Genomic DNA, 17,978 nt, shown 5'->3' with positions numbered 1-17,978 from the left:
GCCTTGGCATGTCAAATGAATGTTATGCAGAGGGAGAAACCTTGCCAATTTTGGATCTTTGCATAGGATGAAGCAGGGATTCTGGCACTTTTATGGGTCTTTGCTCTGAGTTCTTGATGTATACCTATAGGTCTTTGATTTGGATTTTGTGCCATGAGTTTGGGAATTAACCTCTGTAGGCATTGATGTCAAATTCAAGAACTCTTTTTGTTTGAATTCTTATGGGTGCAGTTTTAATGAAATAGTACCTTTTAAAAAAAATCCATGCTCAATGTGATGGAAGGAACATTATTTGTTAAGCTGCAACTTGCAGGCTCTTGCCCCTTCTCTTCCTTGTAATTTGTTCTTTAACTCTTTCTACATGTACAATATCTAATAAAAAAGCATGTGTTTCTAGGAACATGAAGACGGGACTTGAACTCCTTAACATTAAATTGCTCAGCCAGCCAATGACTGATGGCTGATGGCTTTATAACTCCTTAACATTAATCGTGATTACACACTAATTAACTTGAGTAACTATCAGCTGTGTTAGTCAATTCAAGTTGTCTGATGGCTTCGATAGTACCATAGATGCCATCCCATATTCCTTCTCTGATAGATGTCACCTGTAATATTGAAAAAGAAAGTTTTCTCATATCCTAGATCCCATAATAACTTGTCACAATAAACATGCTAGCAGATAGGAATCCATAAAACAAACTTGAAAAGCCAATGCAGTCATTGGCACACTGAAGGTGCTAAAACCATTGTACCACCTCAACTACTCAACCACAAAAGCATGCTACAACTGCCTTCTTTTTCTGCAATGCATCAAGCAAAAACTAATGCTCACAGGGTTCAAGAACAATGCTTTCGTATTCAGAATAATTATCAGCTGTGTTGATCAATTCAAGTTGTCTGACAAACAACCAGAGGAATTCTGTGACTGTCACATTTGAATGTCTCAACCCAAGGAACATTTTTTCTGTATCAAGCTCTATTTATATATCACATTTGAATTCAGAGCTCTGCAAGTTGCAGCTCAACACATAAAGCGAGAGAACGAGCTGCTGTTTGCAGCGAGTGCCCTCCTTTATCGATTGGTTTACGATAATGTATGGAAAATTATTCAAATTTTACCAGTGTTTCTTTCTTTTGTTGTTTATTTTTACCCGCCATCGATTCTATAAGGAGTGCTTTAATGATTATATATAATCATGGGTTATGGCTTATTAATATATATGGTTAATTAGTTTGTATTCTTTCGTTGAATTGGCAATAGTGTATAGAAAATGTTAGAAAAATAAGATTGTCATTATATTTCATAAGAAACAAGAAAAATAAATACAACAGTCGCTTCTTAAAAATAAAAAATAATTAAATAAAATTTAAAAGACAATATCTATACCAAAAGATAAAATTAACATTTATCTTCAAAAATCAAAACTATTGAAATTTAAATTCAACTGATGGTTGGACCCAAATGTGAGGAGGAGATAAATCTATTTGCTGAGCTTTTTGTCGATAATATTTTTTCATTTTTCCATCTTTCATGTTGAAAACATCATTATCTCGAGGGCCAAGTGGCCAATAACCGGTAAAAATGAAATAATCATTTGTGAAATAAATAGAATTAGGTAAGCCTTTAGAAAAATCTAAAGCTGAAACAGCCCAGATTTGATTATCACCCACAAACACTACATCTCTATCTATATTCTTGACCTCTTTTTCCTCTAACAATTTACCACTTTGATCATCTAAAACCAACTTGAAAACCTTGAAACTCTTAGTAAAATAATAGTAATCAGGAGAGTCCTCAAATTCGATTTTCTTTTTAATAGAGAATAGATCTCTTTTAGATGATTCAACAAGATATGCTCGATGAACATAATCCTTTGTCCTTTGATATGCTGACCTGACTATCTTCACTTTTGGTGAATTCAAACTATCGTCAAGACTATCATTAACATTAAAAGATATTACCAAACTTCGAGTTTCAATAGCATATGCCAAATTTTTTTTAAAAAATAACATCAGTGAAAGTCGTCAAATTCTTATCTAGATATATCCAACTTTTTTGTGTGGGCTTGTAGAAGACTAATCTGGCTCTATTGTTGTAAATAACCACAACCACATAATTATCTAGATGTGATTAAGGATCAGTTGACAAGATAACCTTATGAACGTCAAATTGGTAACTTACTGATGTTCGATCTGATAGATGTTTAATCTCAGGAAGATCAATTGTGATCCCATCCTTAAAAGGATTTACGAGGATTATAACCATATTGTTATCCACAGCCGCTAACCAATCATAAGAAGAACCACAAAATCTCTTAAAATGAGATTTTGGTAATTTAATGTTGCAGAATTTTGTTTTGACTTGTAGGCTACATAATTGTCGAACTCTGTTGCTCATTCTTGTTGGAATCAACAACATGGGAACTAGATTAGGTGATGATTACCTTTTCAAGTCAACAAAATTATTGAAGGCTGAATGCCAATGCTTACAAACTGCACCAAATCGAACTAGATTGCTATTGGCATCTAATTTGTTAAGAACTAAAAAGAAACAGAGCGTGGGAAGATTTTCCCAATTTGCTTCAACTTTCTCCATGCTATTGCTAATGAAACAATTTGAAAAAGTAGAAAAATATTAAGGAAAACGTGAAGAAAAGAAATAGAAAAGAGTATTAGCTAACTTTATACTTGATACGTTTTGCTTCTTTGTGAATTGCAAGTAATGGTAATTAAATATACAAAAATTAAGGTTTTATATTCTTGACATCCCGAATCCAATTTAAATTAGAAGTTAATTTCAAGTGTTATAATACAACTGAAAAATAAAAAGAATCAATCCAATTCAAATTAGGAATAGATATGAAGTTTTGTAATACAATAGGAAAATAAACAAATTTGAACAATTCAATTCCACCGTATTCATTGGCCGGATTAATTCAGGAGTTTGTTCAAATACCAATAATCCAGCAAATTTTATTGTACATTAATTGAAATACTGGGAAGCATATGCTGATTGAGACAAGGAAAGAACATCTTGCAGTATTCATTAGTTGGGATTAATTCAGGACTTTTTGTTAATTCCTTATTTCTTCTAATTTTTATTTATACTTATAACTCCTATAGGAAAAAGGGTCCTTTTGTAAGGCAATAAAAAGAAATAAAAAAAAAAATTGCCCTGGCTTGGTTTTTTTTCTTTCTCCAATTCTTGATAGGAAAACGAGACATCAACCGACTTACTCTTGTGTATACATAAAGCAAAGGTTTTGAGGACGTTAAACTCATACTAGTTATTCATGATGAAGGTTGATCCCATGACTGTTGAAGATGTCGCTGCCAATCTTGAGCCGGTTTTGAGCTTCAAAGAAGGAGGGGTCCGTGAACTCATCCAGCGACTGCAATGCTCCTCCAAACGTGGACATGGAGTCTTACCCGACAATACCCTAGTTTTGGAGAGATCATGCGAGCACCCCGCAGTTGTCAATGGAGTTTGTAATGATTGCTGTCAAACGATTGAAGAAGATGGTAATTACGGCCTGGATTTCAGCTACTTACACATGGGGTTGAGGCTTAGCCGTGGCGAAATCGATCGCTTGCGTTGCCTGGAGACTGAGAGATTGTTTTCTCAGAAAAAGCTTCACCTGGTTTTGGATATTGATAACACGTTGATTCATTCCTTTCGATCGGAAGCCTTTTCAAAACTTGGTGTCCCCAAATATGATATGCAGGAAGTTGATGGGATCTTCGTGAAGTTGAGACCCCTTGTTTCTGACTTTTTAGAGAGGGCCAGCACCATGTTTGAGATGCATCTCTACACCCTTGGCTCTCGCTCATATGCGAAGAAGATGGCTAAAATCCTTGATCCCCAAGACAAGTATTTCGATCACAGAATAATCTCTCGCGACGAGAGCCCTGGTTTGGTAAAAACGCTTGATTTAGTGTTGGGGATGGAATCTTCTATTCTCATCCTTGATGATAATGACGAAGTATGGCCAAATCATGAGCGGAATTTGATCTTGATGAAAGAGTTCTTGTTTACAGGGAAGAAAACAGACGAAAACGAGATGAATACTCCATTGAATGACATTCTTAAAGCTCTGTCTGCAATTCATACAGCCTTCTTCGATGACAATATTCAAGCCACGTTTCGTGACAGAGATGTTAGGGAGTTGGCATCATCAGTTCGTTCTACCGTGCTTAAAGGATGTAATTTATACGTGAGCAACGTCAAGTATTCTGGAATATTGCGGTTGATCGCCAAGGAATTGGGAGCCACATGCAGCAAAGAACTCAATCATTCGGTGACTCATTTGGTGTCTTGTTATAAAGGAACCGAGGATTTCAATAGGGCCGTGAGAGAGGAGAAATACTTGGTACGTCCACGATGGGTAAAGGATGCTTACTTCTTATGGAAGAGGCCAGCAGAAGAGAATTTTCCCATTAAAAAGAGCAGCAAGGCTATTTTGAAAGCAATTATAGCATGTACTGTTTTTTTTTCTTAATGAAACCAATGCTCACTTGTACATTTCTCTAGTTGCTTGAATGTGTTACCTTTAATGTTGATTTACTACTAGTTAAAGCCAAAATGTTTAGAAGCTAGGGAATAGTGCCAAGGTACGACTTGTGAGCCCAAATTATAGCCTGTCTTTGAGGAACATAAGGCCAACTGTTCCAGAAATATAAATTCTTGTTGTTTTATACCAAAATGAGATCACTAAACTTGGAAGTGGTAATACCAGCAATGCCTGCATTGAAGACTTGTTGATTAGATTCTTCAGAGTACCACAGGTTGAACACACATATCTACTGGAAATATTATATCTAATCCAAGCATCAATTATCAACTTATTAACTACATTCCTATAAAGCACTAGGATGATGATACTAAGACAGAACAATCGAAGCGAAGCTCAAGTCAGTCACACATCCATTACTTCCCATCATCCGTCACACCAGCTGATTCTGAAGTTCCTTTCCTTGTTCATAAACACTCCCCAATGAGAATGGGTGGAACTGGTGCTAAGAACAAGGTTTGGAAGTTTCTACAGCAGCAAAGTGGGTATGAACAGATCATAACAGATGATCAGAAGAATGATGGCAAGAAAGTGGAAAGGGAAATATTCATAAAAATATTATATGTTTGTTTTGCAAGAAAATCCTTTTAGGTCTGTTCCAATCTTTGTAATTAATATTGACATGTTCTCTTAAATACTTTCCTAATCAAACTTTAGAAAATGACAAATGTATCATAAAATCCAGTGACTCCATATTTAATATTTCAATAACCTTATGTTATTGAATGTCCATAGACATTACTAAACAAGCACATACAATTACCAAATATTATAAGTAATTATTTACGTAAAATAATAATGAATGTATTTTGAAGTTATTGATTTTAGTGACCAAGGTTGTGAAGGGTTCAATTTCTTCCTCAAAATCTCTCCCCTCCAGATTCAGCCTGTTCTTCCACTGGAATCCGAGAGCCACAAGAGTGACCCATCATACTCGTTTCTCCCATGGTTTCAGGCACTACAATGGGGCTTGTGACCAGATCCAAACTCGTTCACCTATTTTCAGCTTGTGGGTCTACTCCCAGTGTGTGGTTACAATCCTCACCAGTTAGCAGCCCAAACTTGTCAGCCTCCATAAGCCCTTTGTTGCCTCTTGTCAAGCTATTGAGGTCCACATGGCTTGCGGCCATTGCAGCTTCGCTAAAACATTCCGAGCCCACATATTCGAACCCCACATCTACGTGTACAATCAACAACAATACAGTGTTCAAGTCGATTACTTCCACATCCACATGCCCAATACAGGTCTTCTTATCCTTATTTTCATACGGTTGGTCTGCCACCGATGGGTTTTGATTTCTATTTCTCCTATTAGGGCATTTAGGTAGCTTTTGGACCTTTTTCGCTCGGCATTACCTACGTTCTCTGACCCCGTTGCCTTCCCATTGTTTGAAAGTGAAGAGAGGCTTGATGTCACGGTCCTGCGGACGTTACGAATCTTGATGGAAGACGTCATGGTATCTGACAAGAGTTTTATAAATCTCATATTATATATTAAAATTAAATTAAATATTTAAAAATTTATATTATTTTTAATTTATGAGTTTTTTTATGAGGACAAAATCATAAACTTAACGGATTAAAAATAGATAATATGACGTGTATCATGACAGTAGATTTCAAAATTTTAATAGGTCTTTGTTGAAGTGGGGAAAATATCATAATCTCATAGAAAAATTATAAATCTCACATCTATTATGTATTAGAATGAGATTAGATATATAACAATTTACCCCATCTATAACTTGTGAGTCTCTTTTTGTAGAGACAAAACCTTTAGATCGAAACAAATAATATTTTGTAGGTTGATGTATATCACGTCAGTTAGTATCAAAGTCTCAATGAATTTTTGTTGGAGTGGAGAGAATGTTTTAATCTCACAAGGAAACTATAAATCTCACATTGATTATATATTAAAATGAAATTAAGAATTTAAAAATTTACATCATCTTTAATTTATTATAAATGGGTGTCGATGTGTATTAAAGTAAGATTAAGCATTAAAAATTTACACAATTTTTAATTTTTTATAAGTTGGTGTGGATCATACAAGGAAATCATGAATCTCATATAAATTAGATTCAAATTATTTTAAATCTGTTATACATTGATGTGGATCATGACACTTAAGACATTAGCTTCTCTTTTCTTTCCTGTGTCACTTACATTGCCAGGAATGTGAGCAACTTTCCCCTTAAAGCAATTTCCCACGGTCAATAAACTCCCAGTAAATGGTTTGTTAGTGGCTGTTACCATTAGATAACTTAATACTGCATAATTGTTGAACTAGGGATAGATTCTCTTCCTATAGTTTAGAGTCAAGAAAAGTATATAGCCTTATACCATCTCTTTGGGACCGAACACTTGTACCACTCAAACTCAGATCAATCAAACCTCAACTTTTCTTTCAAATTCGCATTGTTGCCCTTAATCTGGGTTTGTTCTTCCCTCATCCCTCATTTTCCTGCAACGTGTCCTACAACCCATGTGATCGCATGCCACGTGTCTCCTGTTCCGCAATCTATGCAACTCCTCGGTACGTAATGCGTCCTTGCCCACGAGCAAAGTAGGTACGTGTCAATAAAGTAAAATAAACAAACCCAGACTGGGTGTTGTTGAAGGTGAGTAGAAGGTATAGGTTCTTCACACGTGGGCCAATGACAATGGCGTTTTAGATGGTGGACTCTCAACCACTAATCTATTCCGATAATTGTCAGCCACAAGTTTGAAAAATGTAAACAACACTCAAAATCTTTTCTTTGCTTTCTGTCAATCCACATTTCTCTTTCATTGCAACTTGCTTACTAAAAATTAAAATTAAAAAAAAAAATGAAATGAAAAGGCTGCAAATACCACAGCCGCCTTTGTTTTCTGACAGCTGAAAAAGAAAAAAATAAAACGAGAAATCGATGCTCTTAGGCTTAGCTTCTTAATCCAACTAGAACCCGTCAGAGCTTCTTAATCCAACTAGAACCCGTCAGAGTTTTCAATCATTTCTGTCTGTTTTCTGCATCTAGACTGCTTTGTTTTTGTGATTCAGGAACTGGGTTGTCTTCATTTGCTCAGCTAGCTCCCTACAAGGTTTGGTTCCATTAAATTTCTTCTTCTTTTTCTTTTGTTGGCTGTTATGTTTCTAACTATGTTAGTAATAAGTTTGATGGGGAAAAAAGAATTTTTTTTGGAAGGGGAAAGATGTGAAATCTTTTATAGCGTATGTAATCTACAAAAGAACTTTGGTTAACCTTTGTTGGAACTTTTTAAGTTTATTTAATTAAAAATAAGAACTTTGGTTTTTCTTGAAAATTCTTTTAGAGGGTATGTGTTCAAATAAGGACTTTAGTTCATCTTTGTTGGAAAATTGTGAACTTTTTCAAGAGTTATGTGTTATAAGGATTTTCAGTTCTGCTTTGTTGGAAAATTTTGAACTTTTTAGGGAGTATGTATCAGAAAATAAGGGCTTGAGTTCATCTTAATCATTTTTTGTTATTTTTTATTCACTATTTTGTTTGGCTGGTGCCAAAAAAAAGGTAGGAAAAGTGTGATTATATAATTAAGCTTATATATTTTTTTATTTTCAGTGAAATATTTTATTGTGGATAGTTTCAAAGCTGATGTTAAACTGAGAAAATTGAACTTTTGGTCTAGTTGAAGTAAGTTGTGCAGGCTTTAAAAAACAATTTGTTTCTAAGTTGAAAATGTTGAAGGATTTACTTATTTAGCAGTAATTAAGGCTCCCGTTTTACTAGGATATAGTGTTCTAGTAGGTGAAATGAGTCTTCAAATTGTTATTAATATATTTCTGGGAGTAGGGGTTGATTTTTTATTTTGAGTTTAGCTCATAGAGCACCTACTTATAGATGGATCACTCATTTTTTCATTTTAGAATATACTGATTAGAGAGTTCAGGGAAAGGAACTAAACGATGAAATTTAAGACATTTTCTGACTTTCTTTTCTGGATTTCTCTTTGTTTTCTACCGCTTTGTAACATCTTGTTCTTTTGTTCAGATCAAAGCACAGCACATGGACTGGTGTTTTGGTAATGGTATTGAGGATCTTGTTGTCCCCATGGATCAAGAATTAGCAGATAGGCTTCCTTCACCTGAAAGTTGGTCAAAATGGGGATACTATTCTCCAGGAAATTTTGAGTCATCTAACAAATGCTTCGTTGTGGATGAAAACTTGACTTGTGAAGAACTAAAGTTCAATGGTAGATTTTGCAATGGCACTGAATTCGAAACATCAGCTGATGCTAAGGATCCATCTAGCTTTCCAAGTGTATGTGGAGGATTGTCAGAGGAGTCTCTCAATCAGGCTCCACTTTCATATCCCCAGCCAGATTACGAGCTTGATGATTTTGGCAGATTCCAGCAGATGGATGACATATTCTTGTACAAGCGTAACTTCTGGGATTAAGATACTTGGTTTTTTGCCTGTAGGAAATTAAGTAGTTTTGAGAATGCTTTAGGCTGTAATGTCAAATAACAGCATTCTCAGACATCCCATGGAAATTGAAGGGTTCAAAAGTATTGGTCAATTGTTCTATAAGAACTATTTGTTCATCATAGAAATTGGTAGCCGCCATCATCAGTGGTTATAACAAAGATATGAGATTCTCTCTTCTAGGTGATCTTGAGGGATCACTTGTGGTGGTGTTGCCTGTTTTCTTTGATGTGGACCTCTTTTATGCTACTTTTGTACATTAAAGTGTTTTATAACATAATTTAGCCATTCAGTATTCCATGGGATGATAAAATTTGCCCTGTCATTTTGATGTTTAACCTTTCAGCTGAAATGGTAGTATTTTCTTGTTCTAGTCTTCACTTCTTCTGGTTTCTACATGTTGCAGGAGTTCCTTACTGGAAGATCTGCTTGGGAGTGAAGATCTTCAGAAATCAGTTTGCTTTTCTCCTGAAGATCAATGTGGGAGAGTGCCAGCTGATTATCTTCTGACAGATGTAAGTTTGGATTCTCAAACTATTTCAAAAAATGAACATGGTATGGGAAGCGCTAAGTATCTCAAAACTCATGCATTTTCCCCATCGATGACTTTGGAGAAAGAAATACCTGCTTTACGTTTTAAACCACGCAAGTCAGGGCTCAAGAATAGCCCATCTGTAAAGGTGAGATTTTCCACCTGTCGCTTTATTGGGTAAGGAAACATGTCTTTAACACTAGCATGCTGCCAAATTTGTATTAGAGTACTTGGCTCTCCAGCTCAAGTTTTGGAACCATTCCTGCATGATGCACATGTCATGTATGATCATTTCTATTTACATTCTTGCAAGTATGCATTTTTTACTAGGGGCATTTTTCAGACAACTATTTTTGCAAAAGTTATGCTTAAGTTAGTGACATGAAGACATAGGGTGGAAGATTGCCCTGCCTCTATACGGATCATGCATAGAGAAAGAGTATTAGCATTTAAAATTTGGGGAAAGCAACAAAGGGAAGGGTGAAAGGAAATATCTGAAATGGAAAAATATACTGTGAATATAAGATTATTAATTTTTCTGTAACTGTTGAATGAACAATATTTCCTTTTCTCCATTCCTTTTTTGATAAAGTGAATGGAGGCACTTTTTTGCTTTTAGGATGGCTTGTGTCTTATGTTTTAACAGCTTTTACAAACTTTACTGCTGTTCACCATTCTAGAGATGACAAGGAAATGATATATATTTACTTTTTATTCTAATATAGATTGAGAAGCACCATGTTATGATTTCAACTCTCAACCAATTTTTTAAGAGCCAATCTGAAGCTGAATATTTTCTGGAAAAATATATGTATTTCCAATAGTATTTGCAAATATTCTAAATGGAGAGCTGTCCTTGTTTCGTTTACTGAGCTGGTGCCTTCAAACTGACGCAGAAAGAATAAGTTCCAGAAATTCTTCACAAGTGATGAAACTTCTTTTGTAGCCTACAAATCTCTGCTACGAAGTCCTGTTCCGGCCACCCACTTAGCAAATATATGGCATAAAAACCAGACCAGTTCAAAGCCTTGCCAAATTTATCACCATAGGAGACTCTTCAGTTGCCAATCATTCTTTAAAGAATCCTTCATAAGAATCAGTTACGTAAGCATTCTATCATTACTTTTTGGTGCAGGCATTAGTGCTTCAAACTTGCTAACTTTTCTTATTGGTGATAATTAGAATATTACCTGTGTGCAACACACGGGACCTCTTTGCACCCCCTCTCTTTGCTAATTTGCTTCAACATCTTTTTCTCTTTCTCTCTATTTGCCCTTCACGCGGTTAACTCTGACCCCTTTGCACCCCTCTCTTTCTCTCTCTTTGCTTCAGCATTTTTTCCGTTTCACTCTCTCTGCCCTCCACGTGGTTAACTCTGGAAGCCCACTGGGGCTTCCTTTTAAGTATGTTATAGATGTTAACCCCATTGATGGTAGCATTCATTCTCCAGGATGCAGAAAGCCTAAAGATGTAACAGTCATATCTAAAGGAAGCTCTTGTCAATTGCTAGTGTCATTTTTACTGACTTTCAAACTTTTTAGTCTTAGCTTTAAGAATTTCTTACCTTCAGCTGTCACTAGGAACAGAACTGGGGACATATTTCTCAGTGAGCTTGTTTCTGACAACAGTAGCATATATTTATCTAAGTCTTTTGTTCCTACAACCTCTTTTCTTTTATATTATTGTAGATGTTTCAGCCATTTTTATACAAAGCAGTCCTAGGCCACAAAAGGTGGACTCATTATCTGCTAAACATTATTAGGTTCATTTTTGTAATTCAAGAAGACTGCATACAACCCAACTGCTCATTATCAGATTGTTGTATTCCTTCATCATGGGATATACTTTCTAAGCTCAATGTTGGTTTTTGATTCTTTGTTTTTGGAAGTGCTTTTGTCAATTAAAGTCTCAAAAGGAATCCCATGCAGCTTTGAAAAATCAGTGGAAATGCTTGGCTTCTAAGCTCATCCGAGCCTATCTGCCATACATACATTGCATCAGCCTATGCTTATATTTAAAAATTTAATGTAGCTTCTGAGGTTATAAGATTAACTAATCAATGTAATTTTTGTATAGGCACCACTTGCCAAAATCTTGGCCCCTCCTGAACGGAACAGTGAAACTGGATTTGTATCTGAGGGAATATCACTTGAAGAATCTGTTTTGCAGGAGCTTGAAATGGTGACAGTTCAGGTGAACAACTAAATAAATATGTACATTGTGTCATCAGTGAATAGCATAAGAGCATTTGCTTACTGAAATTCTGTATTTCAATTTGTTCAGTTGTCTAATAAGACTCGAATTTGCTTTCGAGATGCATTCTACCGTCTTGCCAAGAACTCAAAACAGAATCCTGTAGTAATAAACCAACATGGAAACGTCTGTGTGAGAACTCATGCGCCGATGTGGATAGTCTATGAGGAGAAAATGAGGTTAAAGTTTACTACAATTTGCAGCATTTTTACTCTATGTATTTTTCTTATATTTGAATCACTTCTATTGTTTTCTAGTTTCTTTCCTACAAATTAAAGCAAAATGCTTGGGAGCAAGGTAATAAAGTGCCAAAGATACTTCTTTTAAGGCCAAAGTAGCCTGCCTTTGGGGCACTTTCATCCAGAAAATTGCATTGTCTGCAGAAAATCTGTTTCCAGAAACAGCTCTTATAATTTTCTTTATGGTTTTCGTAACATCTGAAGAGTCTGATACCAGAAACAATCTAGAAGTTCAGACTGCTTTCTATTTAGAGAAAATATCTTGTAGCCTTTTCTTGTAAACTACATGAATCTGTTTTAGATTTATGTTACACATTCAAATGTGTAACTGTGCCATGTCCTTGTCCATGTTTTAATCTTTCTTGATCAGAAGATAATTTTGATATCCAGGTCTGGAAGAAAAGAAACAACCGAATCAGAGACCAACTCCATTGATCGAGCTATTGCTAACCTCACCTTCAATAATATGGAAACTAATGTTCGAGATTTTCCTATTGCCACACCAGCCAAGTCTAAGCAACATGCCATCAGAGTGACAGGACAGAAAAACAATAGCTCAAATCAATCCGGGATCCATTATTTCCCACGATCTTCTGTTGCCTCAACCGATGCTGAGGTTCCTTTCCTTGTTCATAAACGCTCCCAAATGAGAATGGCTGGACATGAATAGGCCTCAAGGAACTGATTCTGAGAACAAGGGTGTAGAAGTTCTTATAGCATCAAAATCGGTACGAACAGATAACAGGATTGCTGGAAATCACTGGTTAGAAGAATGATGATGGTAAGGGGAAGTGGGAAAAGGAAAGATAGATAAAGTTATTTATGTTTGTTAAGCAAAGAAGATTCTTTTAGGTGTGTTCCAATCTTTGAATGTATATAATAGCAGTTCAAAGCACTGGTGGCTTTGTACCCTCCACTTGATACAATACTGTTTATGTTCAGCTCAGTTTTGATTAGCATTTCATAGACATTGATTCAAATTTCCAGCTGACACGTTCATCTGCATTCTTCCTTTCCCATGCAAATCTCTTTGATGCAATTGTCATGCTAGGTTTTGCAAAAGTAGAACCATACATAAGTAATATGGTTCAATAATTATTAAAATAATCACGTAATAATTAAAGTGTTCAAGGATCGAGTTTCTTGTTTAGGTTTACGAGTCTGATCATATTGGTTAAATTATTATATTAATAATTATATATTTTTATTTAATTTTAAGTTTAAAATATAGTTAAAAATATAATTTTATTACTATAAAAATATTTTTATTTATTTTATAATAAAATAATAACTAAATGGATAAGTCAAGTCGATTGTGAACTTGACTTTTAAAAAGGAAAGCCCGATAAGGGCGACATGATTGTGTAACCCTACTTGTGTTGTGGAGTTAGTGCATAAAAATAATAAATTTACAAAATAATTATTTTTGTATTAACATAAAAAAAAATTCTTTTTCTCATTTCTCACGTTTGACTTTAAAAATTAATTTAAATTTTGTGAACCGATTAAATATTATTCCAGTGCTTTTAAAAATATTTTTAATAGCAACTTGATGGGAAGTCAAATTTCATATAAGTGCATCCCACAATATTTTTGATAGGAGTATCTTTTTTTTTTATTATTATTATTAGAAAATTATTCAAGATAATCTTAAAACAAAAGAAAATTATTCAAGATAACAAGAAATTAAGAAAAAAAGGGAAATATAATTCAATTAAAAAGAAATAAATTAGGGAATTATTTAATTATTGAAAAAAAATCATTGTCACAAAAAATTAATATTTTAATATACAATTGAATATGTACAAAGTCAAATATCTAAGACATGGTCTTAGTCGTTAATTAAGTTGACCATCTTACTCTTATTAATTAAACAAAAAGTCTTTGACACGATGGACGGCTGTAATTGTCCCAATCAAGGAATTCCAGTTTAAGGAAACATCAAGCAAGTAATTCAGAATTTTTATCATATAGATACTTCCAAGCACGTTGGACAGTACAAAACTGATTACTATTTGTTTAAATTTTTATCTTCCAATTAAATTAACAATTAATTTAAGTATTAAGAATTTTGATATAAAAAGTTTCATTTCGGAATAGTTCGTTTTTGTGTAAAAAAAAAATATCAATCGTATTCGCACATTTGATTCAGTAGTCGATACGAAATTTTTTTTTATTTTGTTTTTTTTTTATCTTTTTGATGTTAGGGTCACTCAAACAACTTTTATGAATATCAAAATTTTATATATACCATAAACAAAAAGAAAAATTACGAATGAAAAATTATCAACATAAATCAAACGATTGAACTTTTAAATCTTACAAACGGATTCGAATAATCAACACTTGTATATATTAAATTATAAATAATTAAAATAACTAAATTTCAGTATTGAAGTGTTTCGTATTTACATTTTAGTTTCCTTTTTCTATAAATAAAATATATGTTCCATCGTTGTAACTTGGGCTAGCTAGTGATATAGGATCGATTTAGGTAGAGATATATGGTTCCAACTATAAAGGGTTCCATTCACTTAACTAAATAACTTTCTCTAGAAAATATTTGGGGTCGCTTGCATAGCTTTACAGTAAGTATACGTAATCAATTATAATTCTAATTAAATAATTTATAAAATTATTTAACAGTATATCACGAATTTTATGATAACTGAAAACCTGCTCAAATGGTTGCGAAAACATCTTAAACAAATCAACTAATAAAAAGCTATATTTAGTTAACTAAACTAATAAGTCAGTAGTAATATGTTATTTAAATGTAAAAAAAAAAAAAGAAAAGAAAACAGTCATAAGAACACATCAACGTGCATGCCATAAACTACCTCATATTTATATGCCTGCAACAACACCATAGAGCCTTGCCTAGCCATAGCTGCCTGAGTCCTAACCCCCTTCATCACATAGCTTCCGTCCATGGCAGCTCAAAGTATTCCATCTCCTCCACCACATCAATCTCAATCTTCACCGCCTACTCCGGCGAGCATGCAATTCGAATCCCGGCCGGCGATTTCCCTCCAACAACCATCGAATAAGAAAGGGTCGTCGAAATCCTCCAAGTTGTTTAAACGGTTTCGTTCCGTTTTCCGATCATTTCCAATCATAACCCCGATGTGCAAGATCCCGGTCACGCTCCATGGTAACCGTCCACAAGACAACCATATCCATGGAGGGACTCGGATGACTGGAACCTTATTTGGGTACCGTAAAGCTAGGGTTAACCTTGCCATCCAAGAGAACCCTAGGTGCCTCCCTATTCTAGTACTTGAGCTTGCGATAACAACAGGAAAGCTCCTCCAGGACATGGGGTTGGGGCTCGTTAGGATTGCTCTGGAATGTGAAAAGCGTCCAACAGAGAAGACCAAGATCCTGGATGAGCCAATATGGACATTATTTTGTAATGGGAAGAAATCAGGCTATGGCGTAAAGAGGGAACCGACAGATGAAGATTTAATGGTGATGCAAACGTTGCATCCTGTTTCGATGGGAGCTGGCGTGATACCAAGCGAAGCTAAGGAGAATCCTGATGGAGAGTTGACATACATGCGTGCAAATTTCGAACGGGTTATCAATTCTAGAGATTCAGAAACTTATTACATGATGAATCCGGATGGTAACTCTGGCCCTGAACTCAGCATATTCTTTGTCAGGATTGGATGAAAAAGCTAGGAATTAGTTCAACAATTCAAGACCTTGGGCATCCAAATGAAGGTTAAATCATCTTTGTCTATTGGAGGTTGATTTGATCAAACTCAACATTTGCAATTCAAGAGTGCATGAGGAAGGGCATTAAGTTCCGGATATGTGGAGTATTGCTATGTGAAAATGTTGATGGTGAAGGCTATTTTAAGGAGTTGAAGAGCAAGAGCCATGGAGGAATAATACTTTTAAGAGGAAAATTGACTCTTTGTAGCCATCAATGAGAGAATTATGTTTGTTTGAGTTAGGCCATTAGTTTTTGCTAGTGAATCATAGAAGGCATTTACTCTAGAAATGTTCTTCTTTGTACCATTTTATTTCTTTATATTCATTATAGTGAATATGAAGGAAAGGGGAAGAAAGGAAAATTTTCTATTGAACATCTTATTTTCTTTTCCAGAGTCATCGAATGTTGGGAGTTAAAAATTAAATTGACTGACTCAAAGTTGATTTTTCAATATAAAATTATAACTTATAATCAATGACTCAAAGTCATCTATTATCTCAATGGTAACGAGTAAGTATATGTATCTCTTTTTGAAAGACTCAATCGCCCTTTTTCTCGATTACAAAATATTTTCTTCAAGATTTTAAAGGATCATAATCTGCCGAAGATATATGCCCTTCATTCCAAAATCTTGTCCAAAAAATGTTTGCCATTAATGAATTAGAGAGAAGATAAACAATAAAACAAAATTTGTTATTAACAGTCTTTGAATCCGTCAAGCTAAACCGCACATCCACTTTCTAGTTTGCAAATGGAAAAAAAAAGGTGTCATTTTGTTGAAACCTGAAGGTGTTTTATATCTTTTTAAAATTTTCTCTTTTTTCATAGTTTTGGGCCCATTTGAGAGGAGATTTGAACTTCGACTGCTTATTTGTGGTTTGCATTTAAAATAAATAAGTGTTTATTTTATAATTTAAATAAAGGTTAAAAGAAAAAAAAAATTGAACTAGTTCTATGTACGTCCACTACTTGGGTGAATAAGAAATGATTTTAGCGATAGTATTTAAAACAAGCTCATGAACTATTTAAGAAAATTCAAATAACTTTATATGCTTTTATTGTGTTCAATCAAAATTTTATATTTTTATTTTGTGCCAAATAAGCCCTTGTTATGATTAACAGTTGATTAATCATTCTTAGTCAAAAATGTCACATATGGTACTGATGTAGCATGTTGACATGGCATACTTATGTGACATGATGACATGATCAGCATTATATAAGTACAAAAGGACAATTGACATTTTGACTAATGAAAGTTAGTCATTGCTAGTTATAAGGACTTATTTGATCTAAAATAAAAATATATGGACTTGATTAAATGCAGTAGAAGAATAAATATTTATTTAAATTTTTTTAATAATTTAAGGGCTTTTTAGTTAAAACATTATGCTATAATTTTATAATTTTAATAAAAGTTAAAAGAAAAAAAATAGAAATTATGAGAAATGGTCAATCTCATAAGGTCATTTCAAAAATAACCCTTAATATAAAGTTAACTGTTTTTGCCTAATTTTTACCATGACTTGACTAAAATGTCTTTGAAGTCATTTTAGACAAATTAAATGCTTCCGATTTTTCTCTCTTGCCATTCGTTTACTGTAACTCCCATTTTTCTTTGTCGCCATCTAGCTCTCTCTAATTTTACCACAATCACTATTTCTTTCTGTCTATCTCTCACCATCTTGCCATATCATCGTCAATCTACAGACCAAAGAGCAAAACATGACGGGTAACAACATGTTCTTGGGTTTATTGGTTTACATTCACAAAACTTTTTCTCTGTCTATCTCTCATCATCTTGTCATATCATCGTCGATTTACAAACCAAAGAGCAGGGTATGGTGAGTATCAACATGTTCTTGGGTTTATTGGTGTTGAGTTTTTCAGTGATTCAAGTTTGGTAGAACATGCCTTGGCATGTAACAAAGTGATTCATGTCTTGGCGTGTAATATCAGTATGAAGAAGGAGGTTTTGGCGTGTAATATATAGTGCTTAAACTTTGGCCTTGGCGTGTAACATCTATTACTGAAGCTTTAGTGTGTAACATCTTCTATTGAAGTGTGTAATATTTGCTTAGGCTTGCAGTGTCATTTGTTTTTCTTTTTTTGTTATTTTTAGTTGATGTAGAGCACAATAAACTAAGTTTTTGATTGTGCACTCCACCAACATTTTGGGATTTTTTGTTTTTTGAGGCTACATCTACGAATTAGTAG

The 17,978-nt window shown here is 34.3% G+C and overlaps 3 protein-coding genes across 7 annotated transcripts; all 3 read left to right on the top strand.

The window, feature by feature from the left end:
* On the top strand, positions 3,300-5,165 carry LOC18587090 (RNA polymerase II C-terminal domain phosphatase-like 4). The gene is made up of 2 exons (XM_018128873.1): positions 3,300-4,373; positions 4,875-5,165. The coding sequence occupies exons 1-2, from the start codon at positions 3,300-3,302 to the stop codon at positions 5,163-5,165; spliced, it is 1,365 nt and encodes a 454-aa protein (XP_017984362.1).
* On the top strand, positions 7,332-13,031 carry LOC18587089 (protein LNK3). Of its 5 annotated transcripts, none has more exons than XR_001929904.1 (7): positions 7,332-7,655; positions 8,582-8,964; positions 9,423-9,725; positions 10,445-10,647; positions 11,625-11,741; positions 11,832-11,980; positions 12,431-12,756. XR_001929904.1 is itself a non-coding variant. In XM_018129417.1 (7 exons), the coding sequence occupies exons 2-7, from the start codon at positions 8,597-8,599 to the stop codon at positions 12,708-12,710; spliced, it is 1,425 nt and encodes a 474-aa protein (XP_017984906.1). In that variant the 5' UTR covers positions 7,341-7,655; positions 8,582-8,596; the 3' UTR covers positions 12,711-13,031. The 5 variants fall into 5 exon arrangements, 4 of the variants coding, with proteins under 4 accessions (XP_017984906.1, XP_007010825.2, XP_017984908.1 ...); XM_018129417.1 differs by having other exon boundaries at positions 7,341-7,655; positions 10,445-10,652; positions 12,431-13,031; XM_007010763.2 differs by lacking the exon at positions 10,445-10,647 and having other exon boundaries at positions 7,346-7,655; positions 9,423-9,696; positions 12,431-13,031.
* LOC18587088 (protein MIZU-KUSSEI 1) lies at positions 14,939-16,114 on the top strand. The gene has a single exon (XM_018129033.1). It carries the CDS (start codon positions 14,972-14,974, stop codon positions 15,713-15,715), a length of 744 nt encoding a protein of 247 aa, XP_017984522.1. The 5' UTR covers positions 14,939-14,971; the 3' UTR covers positions 15,716-16,114.

Source organism: Theobroma cacao, chromosome 10 (assembly GCF_000208745.1).
Source record: "Theobroma cacao cultivar B97-61/B2 chromosome 10, Criollo_cocoa_genome_V2, whole genome shotgun sequence".
In the NCBI taxonomy this organism is placed as follows: Eukaryota; Viridiplantae; Streptophyta; class Magnoliopsida; order Malvales; family Malvaceae; genus Theobroma; species Theobroma cacao.
The sequence above is the reverse complement of the archived record's forward strand: the minus strand, read 5'-3'. Positions and strand labels throughout refer to the sequence as shown.